Source organism: Lepidochelys kempii, chromosome 5 (genome assembly GCF_965140265.1).
Source record: "Lepidochelys kempii isolate rLepKem1 chromosome 5, rLepKem1.hap2, whole genome shotgun sequence".
Classification (NCBI taxonomy): domain Eukaryota; kingdom Metazoa; phylum Chordata; order Testudines; family Cheloniidae; genus Lepidochelys; species Lepidochelys kempii.
This window is the reverse complement of record NC_133260.1, coordinates 126,226,237-126,243,489: the sequence shown is the minus strand read 5'-3', so window position 1 is coordinate 126,243,489 and position 17,253 is coordinate 126,226,237. Positions and strand designations below refer to the sequence as shown.

The 17,253-nt window shown below is 46.5% G+C and overlaps 1 protein-coding gene across 3 annotated transcripts in view; it reads right to left on the bottom strand.

The window, feature by feature from the left end:
* Positions 1-17,253, bottom strand: part of PAX5 (paired box 5) — a 321,622-nt gene that overhangs the window by 91,572 nt on the left and 212,797 nt on the right. For all 3 annotated transcript variants that reach the window (XM_073345749.1, XM_073345747.1, XM_073345748.1), the window contains exon 9: positions 14,377-14,463. In XM_073345749.1, the coding sequence (XP_073201850.1) occupies positions 14,377-14,463 (87 nt within the window). The remainder of the gene's footprint in view (positions 1-14,376; positions 14,464-17,253) is intronic.

Here is a 17,253-nt window from a genome sequence, read left to right as displayed (position 1 = left end):
AGGATTGACTATTAGGTAACACAACAGCATTCAAAAGGGATGACCAACCCTGCTAGAGTATGAGAAATAGACTTAAAAGGGCTAATTTTCAAAGTGGCTTCATCTTGGCCTCAAACTCGGCATTTTGCATGCCCAAAATTTGGAGCATGCAGTTTTGATCTGAGATTGTGAGTTTACCCACACTGTGGAGAGGGCAAAGACACTTAAACTCATCCCTAGGTCTTCAAGGAATTTGGCAGGTTAATAAAGCCAACGGCATGTCCAGTCGCACCAACCTGGGCTTGCTCCTGAAGACCTGAGCAAGTCTAACCAATCAGCGGTGTCCCCAGTCAGTGGGTGCACCGTGTGTATTACCAGACCTGAGGCTTGAACGACAGTCCTCATAGTCCATTAGCAGCGAGTCTACAAGGTCAGCCAAAACAGTGATTTCTCCTAGCCAATCACGTGGACCTGTGCTAAGCTTCTTACAAAGGTGCTGAGCCCCAATGACTACAGCTGGAGCCGCACGTGCTCAGCACATCAGAGAATCAGACCTTGCATGTACAGATATAGTAAAAAGGGACAGAAAGAACATACCTGCTCCCCCCACCCATGCACCCCCCCGCCCCCACCCATGCCTGCGTACTGTGTTGTACGGGTTAGGTGTCCCCAGCTGTACACATCAGAAATGCAAGAAATTCTGTAGTTAGCTTTGCAGCAACACTGAACTTCCCGCCTGAATTCACAGAGTTTCTTTGAAATTGACAAAGCTGCATGGGGCTTGGGAGGCTGGTTTTGTGGCTTCTGGAGACAGGGTGTGGAGCCCTGGGAAAAGCTGTGACATTTCAGGAGCCTGAATGTATAAAGAGATGAGGGGTCTGTCTCTGAGGGCCAGACGGGGCGAGTAGGGAGCCTGGGGAGCTCTTCCCTTCCTAACACCGCAGGGAGGAGGCAACAGCCAAAATCCCTGCACCAATGACAGCTGTCGAGGCTGAGCCGCTCCATTTTGGGAGAGGTCTCGACTCTCAGGGTGTGTCTCTGCTGGAGCCACAGGCATAGTTCCAGCTCAGGCCGGCATACACACTCACACCCGAAGCGTAGCTGGGGCAGCACAGGCCGAGGCCTGGGCTAGCTGGCGGACTACAAGCCCACAGGTACATCCCACTGCCCACGCTGCTGCGACTACCCTGCCATTTCTAGCATGACCAACACTGTCCTGTTTCCTACTGCTCTCCCTGTTGGACTGTATCTGCCATCCGGGCAGCGGCCACCATCCCGGTCTGCATTAGGCAGCACCTAGCACAATGGGCTCCGAAGCGCTACTGCAATGCAAATGAAATGTAACGTGAACTCCAGCAATGGGATCAGCCAAGCACCAAGCACATGGTGAGCCAGCGCAAGTGGAGGGAGGCCAAACAAAGCAGCCAGCAGGTGCATTCACAGCATGCTTCCTTCTGCCCCAGACCCTAGGGGGACCCCTGCCTTCCATGCTTCTGCAGATGTTGGGGCTGCTCCCTTCACATGCTCGGGGATTTTCTCTAGGGAATAGCTTTCATCCTGCTCCCCGACACCTCACCGTTTACTGGAAGAACTACTGCTCATTTCACCTGGATCTATGTGGCGCCTATTGCCACAGTGTCAGACCACAAACGTTAACATAGCTAGCTTCACCCCCTCCTACAGCTCAGGGTTGCCCATTCTTCTTCTGCTGAGTCCTGAGTTCAAGCCCATCTCCATGCCTTCCCTACTGCTTTTTCCCTCTGCATATGCCCCTGCCTGCAGCCCTGCAGTTTCAGCCTTGCTGCTGCTGTTACCAGCAAACCCCCTCACCCAGCAGCCAGGGAAGGGAGTGCAGTGAGACTGGCTGCACACAAGGTGAGCCAACGGAGCCTAAAATAGAATCAGAACGTGTCAGGACACGGTGATCTGTTAACCTGAGGGTGTGCGCTGCCTGTGGTCACCAAGTACCATGATCTCCAATTTACAGCCAATACTTCCATACTTCCGAGCCAACGCAGGGTATCCAACGTTACCGTAACTCTCCTGCTACCCTCCCCAGGCTCAAGCAGTTTAGCCACCTTCTCAAAGGAGAGCTGGCTTCTCATCAGAGCAAGAGGCTCCTCAAGACACTGCTCTACGAACACACCAATGCCCATGCCACTGCTTTGTGTCTTCCTGCCTCCTGCATGCCAGGAACTCAACTCAGACTTCCTCACCGGTGCCAGCTGCCCATGTCCAAGCTGCCTTGGCACCGGCCAGTCAGCAAAACTGGAGCTATACTAACATGCCTCAGGGAAATGCCGGCACAAGACACAACCCTGGCCTCAATTACTCTGCACCACTGAGTCTGAGCTTGCAATCCCAACACGGGACGGGAACTGCTTTAGAATGCTCTGAGCCCCGGCGGGTCATCAAATATTTGGGCTGAACATCAATAATGAACAACTGCACCAGGTTCTGTGTTGCTTGCTGACAAGTAATTCCTGGCAGGGCAGCTCCAGCTACTCTGTCAGCGGAGAGCTCGATTCGGGGGCACTGGGTTCAGGACTGTTGCATTACAGAGAAGCTCATTAGACAGCCCACTTTTACCGCCACTTGTGACTGGCAAACCTGCTGCGGAGGAGGTGGGATAGGTGGTGTGGGTTTGAACAGGACTAGCTGGAGAGCAGGACAATGGGTCTGAGGCTGCAGAGGCTGACGTACATGCTTAACATAATCCAATGAGTCATTCCAGTGAAGTCAGGGAGACTGTTTTCTTCTTTAAAGTTCAGCCGCTGTGATCCTATTTTCGCCTCAAGAGGGGAGGAAAACACCACATTTTCAGCTAGCTTAAACAGACTGTTAGTATAGCTCTATGTCTCAAACAATGTAAAAGGTCAGGTGACAAGAAATGGAAGCCATCTTTGTTCCAGAAAGGGTCTGGAGTTAGGAGAGAGCAAATATGTATTGTGGGCAAGCTCCGGAATAGCCTTTTTAATAACCCAATAGTGAGAAACATACCAGAAGATACCGGTTTAGGGAGGAGGAGGGAGAGGAGAATCAGACATACAGTGGCACTTCTGAATCCTGAGTTCAGTCTCTGAGTCTCTCATGGCTAATTATGTTTTACATCGTTCCATGTTCCAAGGTAGAACCGATGTGTTCCACGTTGTAGCTCAAGATGTTTCTGATTAACTTCATTCGCGCGCTCTCTCTGTGAGCATCAGCACAGACGAATAAATAACACTGCCAGTTAGGGGTTTCAAAAATGGCCTATCTTTCTCGGTTCTACATTTCTAATTCAGTGTGTTTACCCGGTGCCGGCCATAAAGAATAAATGTGGCGATAATTAAAAAGATCCTGACAGGTCCCCAAATCTTCTTCCAAATATCTTTTCTGGTGATCACAAAAGAAATGAAGCTGGCATTTTTTAATCACATATACTGTCCATTGTTGGGCCTTTTCTTATTGCCGCTGCAGGACTCTGAAAAGGTATCTGGCCCGCATTCACGAGTTACAGTAATGAGTTAATTTTCCCAATCTGCTACGAGTTTTATATATGGACATATTCAAAGGCACATTATTGTATCATCCCCACTGGCCAGGCTCATAATTATAGGATCGCTAAGGCTTCTGATAACCCATTGAGTCAACAAAAGGCCCCTTTAATTCAAGGTCTGGGAAACGTCCAAGTGACTTCTCATCACAATCAAGCTAACAGGTCATTCTCCCTAAAAACCCATGACTCTCATAGGAAAGCAGAAGTATATATAGTTGAAAAATATTAATTGGGGGGAGATTTCATAAACCCCATTTCAAACTTTCTTTTGCTTTCACTGGGCTCTCCCAAGTACTTGAATTTTTCTTTGTTTAAAGGAAAGTACCAGCCCAAAGCTTTCTCAGTTCATGCACTCTACATTCAGCCGCTCTATATGTGATATGGCCTTTTATTATATTGAGTGAATTATTGTCTGATGCTTAAAAAAAGGAAAAAGGATTAACCGCGAAGGGAGAGAGACACAAAGGGAACTACTGACTGTGAATACAGTGGAGAGCACATCCCAAAGAGGATGTCTGGACATTTGTGTTGGGACTTTGAGGCAGAGGAGACAAAGTCTCCTGTTCATCCCAAACCAATGTGTGCTGGGGGGGTGGGTCCCAAAGTCAGCACTCACCTCCTTTCCAAGTGCCCACTGGACAAAATGGAGAGAAAATTGCTGATCACAAAGGGAGTGTAACGTGGGCAAGATCAGGCCGTCTCTGATCAGCCAATCCAAACCCTGTGGCTGTTGGATGCAAGGCTGGGGAGCCACCCGACTCATTTCCCCAGCTAGGGCTGCTACTTGTGTCCAGCCTTGCGCTTGCTGTACGTGCACCACAGAGAATTTCCAGCTCAGGAAACGTACACGCATGTGCATTGCAAAGATGCTATTCTACAGGGTTATTTATTCCCACTGCCCCACCTCATCTGTCCCCAGGACCCAAACAGACCTGTGCTCTAATGTCTTCAATTGTCCCTCCCCTGAAGTAGGGTTACCAGATAGCAACTGTGAAAAAATGGGACAGGGGATGGGGGATAATAGGTCCCAATATATGAAAAAGTCCCCCCAAAATGGACTGTCCCTTTAAAAACGGGACAGATGATCACCCTACCCTGAAGTGTCTTTGCATGGAGAGAGGAACTCTACCCCAGCCCATCGTCCCCAAACCTGCCATGTGACAGTAGTAGCAGTGGCAATATCAGCCAGCAGGGGTCACTCTTACCCGGCACTAAGACAGAATGTGAGGATAAAGGAGGATTACTAAACCCATTCCTTTGTGTAACTGACAACGCTCAGCACAAAGCAATGACAACGTGACCCCAGGACAGTGATAAGCTAAGGAACCCAAAAGACCACCATAGGGTGGGCCTCATTCTGATCTCACAGTGTAAAGCAGGTGTAACTCCACCAAAGTCACTGGAGTTGTGCCATTTAAAACCATCATGAGGGGCAAATCGGGCCCAATCCTTTTATTCCCAGCATCAGAAAAGCAAGTAAAGTGAGGGGTGTGTTTGGGGGCGGGGGAGGGGGGAAGAGAGAAGAGGGAGTGATAAGAAGTCATTAGGGGGAGTCAAATTTGTTTTAAAATTAATTTCCCAGACTCTTTTAGAATTAACATCTGTCATGTCTGTCCCAGGCAGCACACCATCAGGATGTGTACGGAGGCGGCAATGCAACTGCTGACCAACAAGCCGTCGGCATCCAATGGGACCCTGGCGACAGGGTCCAGGACGGAGACATGGGGAGAAATCACCATGGCACTGTCAGACATCATGGAGAAGTCACAACGTTCAAGGCACAAGCAAGATAAGAATATTTCAAACACGTAAGCCCGAGACTACAGGCATCAACTATACAACACCGGTCATAGTCCAGGTTAGGAGTCTTTGGCTATCACATTTCATAGGAGGCAATCAGCATATATTTCAAAATGGAAAGACCTTCTAGCATGTCTCGCCAGCCACAAAGCTCCACAGAAGGGTTGGAAGTAAATAATGAACTTTGTTCAGGGTATTTTATGAGAGAATTTCTAATAAAACACAGGTATTCCTGTGATCTCCTTAGGTGACCTACACAAAGAAACACCAGATGTAATGGGGAAACCCAGAAGAGGGACAGGATGGAAAACAAGCAGAAGACAAACTACCCTACCTTCAGGATGACAGTGTGGTAAATGATAGAAGCAGCACCAAGCTAACAAATGGAAAATAATGTACGTGAGTTAGAACTATGAAAAATAATATCCTGTTGTCGTTAAAGAGGGGAAAGAGGTGCCACCCTCCTTTGACAATTTCTAAACTTTGTGGTGGAGCAGTGTGAAAAGCAATATAGTGTTAACCTACTGCCCACAGAAGACTTCCCAAGGGGCTTCCATTATCAGGCCCACATTTCAGTCAGGAAATAGAGGTGCAGAATGGTAAGCAATTTCATAGATTTTAAGGAGAAAAGGAACCATTATGATCATCTTGTCCAACATTCTGCACAGCACAAGCCAGAGAAAGAACTGGGAAGAGAACTCACAGAACCAAGTTCTTCATTTACAGAAGCTTCACTGATTTCAAATGGAGTTACATCTATTAATGTCACTGGGGAATTTAGCCCTAAGAGTTGATAACACTTGACAATAAGTAACCTAAAGGGGACGTTGGTGAAAGAGAGTCTCTGAGAACAGTATTAAGATGTCTTATAGAGACTCAAGGAGGTTCTCAGTATGGAGGGTTGGTATAACAGGGTTAAACTTTGACAGTTATATCTATCTTCCAGAGATTTTTGTCTAGATTAGGGTCAACACAGATTACAGAGAAAGACACCCCAGCTAGGAAGAAGAATTAGGGATCAGTTTTTGGTTATTGAACTCTTTCTTCTTGAGAACATGTTTGACTGGAGAGTCATTCAGGGTTTCAGCCAGTCCATCTGCAGGGCTCAGGAAGGAATGTATTTCCCTAATGCATAGTTTTAATTCCCCCTCCCACCCCCACACACCTTCCTCTGAAGCATAAGAGATTTGCCTTGGCTACAGAGGAGATACTGGTTGGGGTGGACTGTGCAGTGAGGTGGTACAGAAAATCTTCTGTCTTCGATTTCTGGCTGGTGGGTCTTGCTCACATATGCCCAGGGTCACACTGATCTCTGGATTTGGGGTCCGGAAGGAATTTTCCCCCAGGTCATACTGGCAGAGACCATGGGGGAATTTGCCTTCCTCTGCAGCACAGACGGTGCATCACCTGCTGGGGTCATCTGGGCATATCTCATCTAACCCAGGCCCTGCCACCTCAGGGGCCTCGGGCATTGACTGCACCTCGGTCTCTCCTGATCTCTGCTCTATGGCACACAACATGCTAGTCTCCCGAGGACTAAAATGCTTTGGTTTAATTTAAGTCTTTGGGCTCAATAGAGGGAGATCTGGATAAAACTTAATGGCCTGTGTTATGCAGGGGGTCAAACTAGATGAACTCTATGAAACTGAACAATATGAGAAAAGCATGTGATGGTTTTGACTCTTTGCTGCATCTCAAGTATTCCTGTCTGAAGGAAAGGCATGTTCCTGCTGGGGAAACATTTACAGTTTGCACTGGAAGATGATAAAAACCTATTTAAAACGGTAAAAAGTTTGAGAACCGATAGATATTTTATAGCATTTCAGAGTTCATAAAGGAGAGCAACAAGTATGGACTGGATCGATGCCAGTGTAGTTCAAAAGGAAGTGATATATGAGGATGGGGGGGGTGGAGGGAATGTATATATAGAAGAAATGTTTAAAAGGAATTTCATTGAGACACATGAAAAACTAATTCCCTTTGTTTCATGCACTCAAACTCATGAGTGTTAACTAGTGTTGTACGTGCACGGCAAGAGGAGGAACACACCCTTCATCTGATATGATCCTTTAAATTCTCAAACAGTGTTACAAATGCTACCCCATGGAGACCAGCTGAATACCAGGAGCAGCACCCCTAACATTCAGAGGTCTGCAGCTAGCAGTACATGCGTGTTCCTTTTCAGGAGGAACTCAGTGTGGATTCTCCAGTGAACAAAATGCCTTTTGACTTGCATGGGGGGTTGGATCAAGTGAGGGTGGCAGAATTTTGCTCAGTGTGACTCGATGAAATTTATCTTGCAGAGCAGGGAATCCCCTGTAGTGCAGGTGGAAGGCTGCAATGAAAGGCAAATCTCAAGGGCAGAAACTTGCTCTAAGGGAGGAATGAGAACATTGTGTCTTAGATACCGGGGCCCAGAAGATCTGCATTTAATTCTTGTTTCTGCCACAGCCTCCCTCTGTGACGGTGGACAAGTCATGTAATTTCTCTGTGCCTTGGTTCCCCATCTTGAAGATGGAGATAACACACCTGAGGAACTACCTCAGAGGGGTGCTGAAGGTCCTGGTTTGATCATTGTGCTGGATGTGATTTTTGAACAGTTCCAATTAGAGCTAGTCCAAAAAAAGGGGGGGGGCGGGAATGGCTTTTCAGTCCAATTGAAAATTTTAATGAAAAATTATTATTTTGGTCAGAAGAGTCATATTAAAAATATTGAAGTGAAAAAGTTCCGTTTAGTTTCTTGGTTGTTAAAGATCTGGGGCTTTGGGTTTTCCCCCCACTTCCACTGATTGTTTTACCTCCTCCTTCCCTGTTCCAAAAAGGGGAAATAAAAAGAGAGACAGTGGGGAAACAAACAACAAAAAGCTTGGAAAACTGGAACAATTTTTTTCAATTAGAAACTAAACAGAAAAAATTGTTCTGTTCCACTTCTTTTGTAGGAAAAAAAAACCAGGCGCATTTCCAATGAAGCACAAAATCTTCATTTGGTTTGATTTTTCCCCTCCAAGAATGGGATTCTATCTTCTATTTCCGACCAATCTGTGCCTCAACGCGCAGAGGTGTTCAAAGCCAAGGTTTTGCTTTGGAGCCATCTGCAATGTGAGATCAATTTAAAAAACAGGAGACTGTTCAAGAAAGTCCTTTTCTAGTCACTAGAATTTAGTGCACTGGTTGCCCCGCCCTACGATTAATTGAGATGTCAGGACAACACAGCTCATTGGATGCCCAGGCAGGATTTCCCAACCATCTAGACCAGGGGTGGGCAAACTTTTTGGCCCGAGGGCCACATCAGGGTTGCGACACTGTATGGAGGGCCGGGTAGGGAAGGCTGTGTCTCCCCAAATAACCTAGCCCTGCCCCTATCTGCCCCCTCCCACTTCCCGCCCCCTGGCTGCCCCCCTCAGAACCTCCCACTCATCCAACCCCCCCCTGCTCCTTGTTCCCTGACCACCCCGTCTCGGACCCGCCGCCTCTAACGGCCCCCCAGGACTCCTCCCCCTATCCAACCCCCCACCCCCGCTCCCTGCCCCCTGACTGCCCCGACCCCTATCCACCCCCCGACAGGCCCCCTGGGACTCCCACGTCTATCCAACCCCCCCCCCCCAGCCTCCACCCCATCCAACCTCCCTCTGCTCCTTGTCCCCTGACTGCCCCCCCGGGACCCTCACCCCCTTACCCAACCCTGCCCTTACTGGGCCGTTCAGAGCGGCAGGAGCTCGCAGCCACGTGGCTCGGCCAGAGCCAGCCACGCCGCCCAGAGAGCTGGCAGCACAGCGAGCTGAGGCTGTGGGGGAGGGGGACCAGCAGGGGAGGGGCCGGGGCGCCTCCCCGGCCGGGAGCTCAGGGACCAGGCACGACGGTCCTGCGAGCTGGATGTGGCCCAGGAGCCATAGTTCGCCCACCTTTGGTCTAGACGCATCCTTCAGCTGGGATTCCAGATCCAGCACCACCAAAGGACAAGGCTTAGGGAAAGCTCTGCCTTTAAACAATTAATTAGCGATTCAGAGTGATGAAACCGAACGGAGTGACCAAGCAGGTCTCAACGTTAAGGCAAAAACACAAAGAAAATTCAGAGAAAAAAGTAGATCATTGCCGGACAAGAAATAGAGGGTGAAATCCAGGCCCCATTGAAGTCAATGGCAAAATTCACTTTGACTTCATGGGAGCCAGGATTCCACCCTGAATCTCGCAGGACTAAAAGAACGAAAAGCCATTTTCCTCCAGCCTCCTCCTGCCCCCATTACATTTCTGACTCAGTGCAGTTATTAAAGCCCAATATTTCTCTGAAGCGGCTCAACAGCACCACATTTCTTGTAAGTTTGATTTTCTCCACTTCACATTTCTGCGGTGAAATCAAAAAGGCCTGTATTTAAAGTGAAAAATGAAACCATCACATCACAAAACATTCACTCTCTCCCCCTGTCATTACCCTCTCATCTAGAATAAACTTGTCCATTCTTCTGTCATTTTTTCTTTCTAATTCATATAATCATCAATTTATTTCTTGACACAGTCATTTCTGGCACATACTTGTTCTCTAATCCTTTTATAGAAATCCCCTGAAGAACTGATTCTAATCCTAATTGACTGGTTCCAAACCCTTTCACCTCATATGAAGCCATGCCAATATTGTCGATCTTGTGACCCTGTCTCCTGTAACAACAGCTAGATAGCTCAAGTCTGTCCAAAAGGGAACCCTGTCATACTCACTTACATTTCACAATGCACACAAATCACGTCAGTTCAGAAGTGGGAACGGTGCATCAAACAAAATCTGCTGTGATCAACATCCAGTCGAAAGTAATGAGTGAAAATGGTAAAGAAGTTATTACAACAAACCAGCATTAAATTGAATCATTTTTCTTCATTAGACTGTGTTGCGATTATCCACTTTTAGCATGTTTGTGGTAAGTAGACTTTAAACAGGCTGGTTCGCTAGACCTCAATAACAATAACTGACCGTGTGTGTGTGTGTGTCTGTGTGTGTGTTCACACAAATCACAGCAGCCTTTATGATTTGAACACTGCAGTGGAAAACAAAGAAGGATGCACCTAGCCTTATGACTGCTCGCTACGTAATTACACACTGATAACTGGTCACTGCAGCGGGACAACTTTCAGAGTGAAAACTAAGGTGTAAGCTGCGCTCAGAAGACCCTCTCATATTGAAACTGAGGAGGTTATTTCTCTCCCACTAAGTTGGCAGCAAAACTCCTGCTGACTTCGGTGGGTGCAGGATTGGGTCCTTATTTTTCAGAGTTGAAAGCCTGCAAACCTGCAGGGGTCTGACACACGAGGCTGATTACGTCACTTGAATGCAGAGGAAGATGCTCAGGTACCAGGCCGATCAGAGCAGTATAAGAAACTGAGTAGTATCGAACAGAATGGCCTGAAGGCTCCAGACAGCGAAAATGACTTGTGCTGGCATTAGATGGCTCTGCCTGTTCAGCACCTGTCCAGTGATTTAAAAATACTGAAGAAAACAAATACACATCAGCCACTCTGATTAGGTTACTTTAGTTTGGTCCTCGGCCTGGTTACAAGAGCCATAGCACATTGCGTTCAGATTAGCCTGGTGAGGACATACACTGTTAACCTCTATTGGACCAGTATGAAAACGGAACTGAGCCCAGGGGTGTATGTGGGCAGCAGTGCGCTATGGAAGGATTAGCCCTACAGAACAAAGAGGCGTGTGTGTATACAGGTGCAGAATTGGTATTGCTGAATGATCAGCTACTTCAACTTACTGGGTCCCATTTAATAGTAAAACACCACCCTAAGGGAGGGAAACTAGCTAACACGCTTCACGGCTAATGCATGTTTGGAAGGAAAAGCCCAGGAGCCAGCAATTCCATCCTTTAGGTCACCTGTGGTTTTAGCTCACTTGACTCCCATTATCTTTCGTGCTGCTCCCCATCTATCATTTTTCATGCTGAAATTTCCTTTCTCACAGCCTCTTGTGATTAAGTGCTCCCCTTTTCCAAGTTTCTGTTTCCCAAAAGGATGCACTAGGGACTGGCAAAATCTCAGCTTGCTGCAACTCCTGTTGATACGATTCTTTCCTAACCAGCAAAGAGAATTCACTGAACGTGTATTCTTTTAAGTGTTCAAGGTGTTACCCTGTCCTCTCAATAAGGGAGTGGGACTTTGGAAAACAAGCCTTGCCACTGCATGCTGTGATTAACTTTGTAAGGGCCATGGCTTTGAATCAGATACTGCATGAACGCTGGTCTCAAGAGAGTGAAAACATCCTCTAGAGAGTTAAAAGAACCCCCCAAAATCTTGGCTGCAGGAATGTAGAGTCACACCAGTTAGGCCATTCTGAGTTTGGATGGTAATTTGGAGCCAACATTCACTCCCTAACTCATATTGTTATGAAAGTAATAAGTCCTGTGAAACCATGACTTGGGGCCCAGAACCATCTTCCTTACTCTCATTGAGGCACTGATTAAGTCAGCGGGAGCCTTGTCCAAGTAGAGGACAGAGGATCGGGCTCCAAAGGATAAATCTTGAGCTTAGATTTCTTTTGCTGACACTCTGCATGGCTCTTGTTGCCTCCTAGCCAATCATTAAGGCTGCGATTCTTTCACAGAGGTTGCAGAAAGTCATGGAATCTGTGACTTCCACAACCTCCGTGACTTCCGCAGCGATTGGTGTAGCTGACTTCAGGGCCGCCTGAGCAGCTGGCCCCAAGACCAGCTGCTTGGTCGCCCCAAGGCCAGCCACACCGTCCGTTGCTGGAGCAACCAGGGTCAGCTGCTCTGGCGGTCCCCAGTACCAGCCGCACTGGCCGCTGCTCAGGCGGCCCCGGGCATTTGGCTCTGGGATCCACCAGAACAGCAGCCGGTGTGGCTGGCTCCAGGGAGTGCCAAAGCAGTGGTCCTGTGGGTGTCCTGGGGAACCACCAGAGCAGCAGTGGTCCCAGGGGGACTGCAGCAGCAGCCCCAGGGGTGCCCAGAGGCCTTCCGGAGAGCAGTCCCTGGGAGCAGCAGCCAGGAAGCAGTCAACCCTCTACTCCAGAGCAGGCCCTCCTCCCAGCAGGGGTCCCCCAGAGCAGTGGGGCCCCAGAAGTAGAAATTTAGTCAGGGGTATTTTTGGTAAATCTCATGAATAGGTCATGGGCCATGACTAAATCTTAGCCTTACCCATCATACAAATACACTGTTCAGAAAATTTTCAAAATGGCTCAGAAGTGCTTTTGTGAAGTGACTGTAACATAGGGGATTAAAATGAAGGGGAATCTTTTGCTTCAGTTCAATCGAACTGCAACGTTTTCAAGACACTGGGACAGGTCCCTCAGCTGGTGCAAACCAGTGTAGCTCCATTGGTTTCAAAGCACTACGCCAATTTATACTGGCCAAGAGTCCAGCTCACTCTGTTCGATATATTTCTATCCATCTGAAATTTCCATAGAAGCATGCTATTATCATTACTTGTAGATATCAAAGTAGCAGTGCGTTTTCAAGGGGTATTTAAACTTCAGTATGTCATCAGTACATGAGGCTACTTGTGTAAGTAATTCCTTTCCAATGTGAGTAAGGGGTTCAGAATCTTAGCCATAGCGACTTTGCAGATGGCATCCTTTTCAAATGACATGTTTTTGTTGCTGCTGTTAGCTTTCTGCACATACAGAACACCCCCTCCATACCCGGAGAACACCTACAGGGGTGACGAGCTGCTGTTGGATTTTGCTACAATTGTACAATTTAAAACCAGGTCATTTTCTTTGAAAAGAGTTGCGGAAAAAAACACCCTCTCTTTTTACCAGTCTCGGTTAAAGTGGATTCATGCATCCAAATCAAAGTTTTATATTAACTCCTGGGCTAGATCCTACATGGATTTACATCCATGTAGGTTGTTTGGCTTCAGTAGAGCTATGCAAAATTACATCAGTGGAGCATCTGGCCCCTGATTTATGAGGGAAGCACTAACATACCCTTAACTATAGTACTGCAAGTGGCAGTATTCTTCCAGTACCATGGCATGGGGCATTGTAGCTGTCTGTTACTCCCAAAGGAGCTCAACAAGAATCATGACGAACAAAGGTTGGGTAGCTCAGTTACTTAGAGGTTCAATTACTTAAAACAAAGAAACAACAACAAAAAAAGACAAAAATTCAAAATTATTCCACTGCTGGTGGTCACATACATCCGCCTGTCATCCATAAATCTGGAAAACTCTATTCCTACAGTTGAGAGAGGACAATTAATTGGTATTTTGCCTACCTCCTCCATGCAAACTGCAGGAAATTTCTCCTTACTATGTGCTGTGTGTATACACAAAGTCAAAGGGAGCCAATTTTTGAGACAGTGGTGTAAAATGAATCATGTTCACTCTGTGGATTAGAGCCCCCATTCTGCATGAGGATATGCTAGCACAGACCCTGGGCTCAGGAGATTCCTCTCAAGCTGAAAAGATTTTGCACAGGTGTCGGGGTTCCTGCTAGCAGAAGCCCCCCCCGAAATAGAGCCCAGATCTGTGGCAAAAGCAAAATTGAAATGGGGGCTGATAAGAATGGGCATTGGTAGCGAGCGAGACGAGCAGGTTAAACTAACCTTGCAGGCAATTATCTGGTCTTGTATTCTGGCATAGACTATTTATTATAATTTGGAAACAAACATTTTCAGTTGATTACAAATACCAGGATATTGTTATTTTTTAACAGCACAGTGACCGTACCATGTTCTGCAGGCAAGGGACTCTGTAGCCCACAAAATAACCAATCTGAATCTTGTACGTGTCAGTGAATGGGGGAAAGGTATGAGGCAGTGTGATGCGTGCATGCAAGTGAGAGAGAGATTGCGAGAGAACAGCCAGCAGAGAGACAGGACCCCATGCTGGCCCAGGAGTCTGTACTAGTATATCTTGAAGCAGGATTGTTGTCATTGTGGGCAGTCAGAGGGAATCCAACAAGGGGACACAAGAGTATGCAAGGAGATGCTTCTCACTTACCATGACTGGACGTGCACACAGGCCAGAGCTGGCCCAACATCCAGTGAGGATATATGCAGCTGCAGTGAGCAGGCTGTTCCTGTAGAAACGCAGGTAGGAAAACTCACCTAGCAATCCAGGGTTGGGAAATCTCCAGGAGTCATTGTATGTTGAATATTGTGGGTGGCTGTATGGACTTCCAGAAAACTCGCTCCCTAAGTAAGGGAAAGAAAAAACAAAACAAATGGTAATTTTGCAATAAAACACACACTGATGAGGCGAGGGGGAAGAAGCAACTAAATACAGTCTGCGGTCTAGGTGATATCCAGTGCAATTCTTATTGTAGGCTTTACGGTCCACCTGGTTCCCTGGGGAATGGAAATTGGGACACTTGTTAGAAAACAAACTCTAAATCAGTGGATAGAGTTTTCCTTTTGATTTTCCTCTTGATTTTCCTCACGGTCCTCACGCTGGGCCTGATCCAAACTAGTGGGAATCTTTCCAGCTCCTTTTATGTTTCACCAGGATAGGGAACACTAAGGCTAGATACCCTCAGGAGAAACTCCAGGGGGATTGGGGTCATGCTGAGCCTCATCCCTGGAATTAAGTTTTCCCCTTACTACATCTGGGTCCCAGTTTGGCCAAGCTGAGGGCAAGAGGTACAGCGTATCTCTTCAGCCAAGCTTTCCAAAAGCTGGAGGAGATGGAGCAGTTAAAGTTCTAGACACACTAGACATGGACACAACCATCTCAGTTTGTTCAAGGAAACTGCCGCCTCTGACTCACGGCATCACCTTTGGCAAGCCTCAGGACCTCTCTCCCTCTCTATAACCAGGATAACGATGCTTATGTCTGTGTAGGGCTTTGAGCTCCAGCCATGCAAAGCATCACGTGAGCTCATAGCATTACCACATTGTTCAGAATTGTCTCACTGTTACTTCTGCTCTCCCCAGCTGTTTGTTCTGTACACTTCTCATCTCTTGCTTGATACCTAGATTGTAAGTTCTTTGGGGTAGGGACCATCACTTTGTTATGAGTATGTACAGCACCTACCACAATTCAAATAATAATTACTATTATTCTACAATCTGCCAGGAATGATTTTTTTTCTGACACACACACACACGGTCATCAAAACATTAAGGCCATCAGCCACCTGACAAAAGCCAGGAAGAAGTTCAGAAGTGATTCTTGCCAGTCCTAGTATGTTCATCTGAACTGTCTTGTGCTCACATGAGCCAAAACTTTATTGCTGTATCTGTTGGGAGGAGGTCATAGAATCATGGAATATCAGGGTTGGAAGGGACCTCAGGAGGTCATCTAGTCCAATCCCCTGCTCAAAGCAGGACAGATCCCCAATTTTTGCCCCAGATCCCTAAATGGCCCCCTCAAGGATTGAACTCACAACCCTGGGTTTAACAGGCCAATGCTCAAGCCATTGAGCTATCCCTCCACCTCCATTTTTGGCCTATGTTTGGCTCTGTCTGTGAAGAAACAAAATGGCCGCTGTAGTCAAAGGCTTGACCTAGCCTCTGAGGAATGGTCGCCATTTTGAGTCTTGGTATTCATGGCCAAAATCTTGGCTGTGGAATGGTGGCCGTCTTGGATTCCTGGCCTCCGTGGCTAATGGCTGCCATGTTGGGCTGTGCAATGGCAGCCATCTTGGATTCCTGGCCTACAGAGCTGAGGCCACCATATTGGGCTGTAACCTTTCTAGCACCTTCTGAGTCGTACCCTGGCTCCCTACCCATGTGACCCCTTTCTTCATCTTAGGGTCTGTCTTCCTCTTTTAATGTACAGTTATTTTTAATCTGTCTTTTCGCTTCTCACGGCATATACACTGAGACAAGACTTAACTAGAGTATGAAATAAAGCCAGAGAATGCTATGCGTACTTTTCCTCTTTTAATTGGGTAACACAGCTTGTGGATTTGGGATTTCAGAAGTTATTCCCACTCAAAATGGGGACAAAAAATAAAAAACTCAAAAAAATTCATGAATCAAAAAACCAGAAAAAACCTGCATTCAGGTCAACTGAAAGATTTCATTGCAATCATTTTGAAGCATTTCATTTTGATTTTGATCTTTTTTATTCTAAATTTTTTTTATTATAAATCAACTTAAATTTCAAAACAACAACAACAAAATCCATTTAGAACCAAAACCAGACCTTTTTCATTTCCAAAGTGTCAAAATGAAATGTTTTGACAATTTGAAACTTTTTTCCAAATCGGGAAATTCATCAAAACCACCCCTTTCTCGTAAACAATGTATGTTTCAACAAAATTGACATTTTTCAACAGAAAAACCATTGTCAAAAAATTCCCAACTAGTTCTAGTTGAAATGCCATGTCATTACAGACAGCTCAAAGGAGACCTCTGCTCAATGGGAAGCTACAGTCAGAAAAGCAAACAAGATGCATAAGGAACAGGATGGAGAATAATACAAAAAAAATTATACAGTGTCTCAGCTTCATCTGGATAATGTGTTCTGTGCTGGTCACCCCATCTTCAAAAGAATATTCCAGAACTGGAGGGGGCTCAGAAAAGGGCAATGAAAATGATGAAGGGCCTGGAAAATAACTTAGGTGAAGAGAGATTGAAAAGATGGGGATTGTTATCTTAGAAAGGAGACAAGGGGGAACATGATAGAAGTCCATAAAAATCGATGACTGATCTAGAGAAAGGAGATAGGCCATTTTTGTTCTCCCTGCCCCTGTAACACAAGAACTAAAGGACTTTCAATGAAAATAAAAGGAGGCAAACACAAATAGATCATGGAATTAGACTGCGGAGCTCACTGTCACAGGATATGGTTGAGGCCAAAAACTTAGCAGTCTTCAAAAAGGAATTGGAGATTTATATGGATACCAGGTGTATCCAAAGCTAAAGGAGTTAATGCTAAAATAAATCACATACATTTTGAAGGAGGATTTAAACTGATCTCTGTTAACTAGGGACTTGGAGAAGACCTACTGTAGGGGCAGATTGTTCCACACCTGCCTA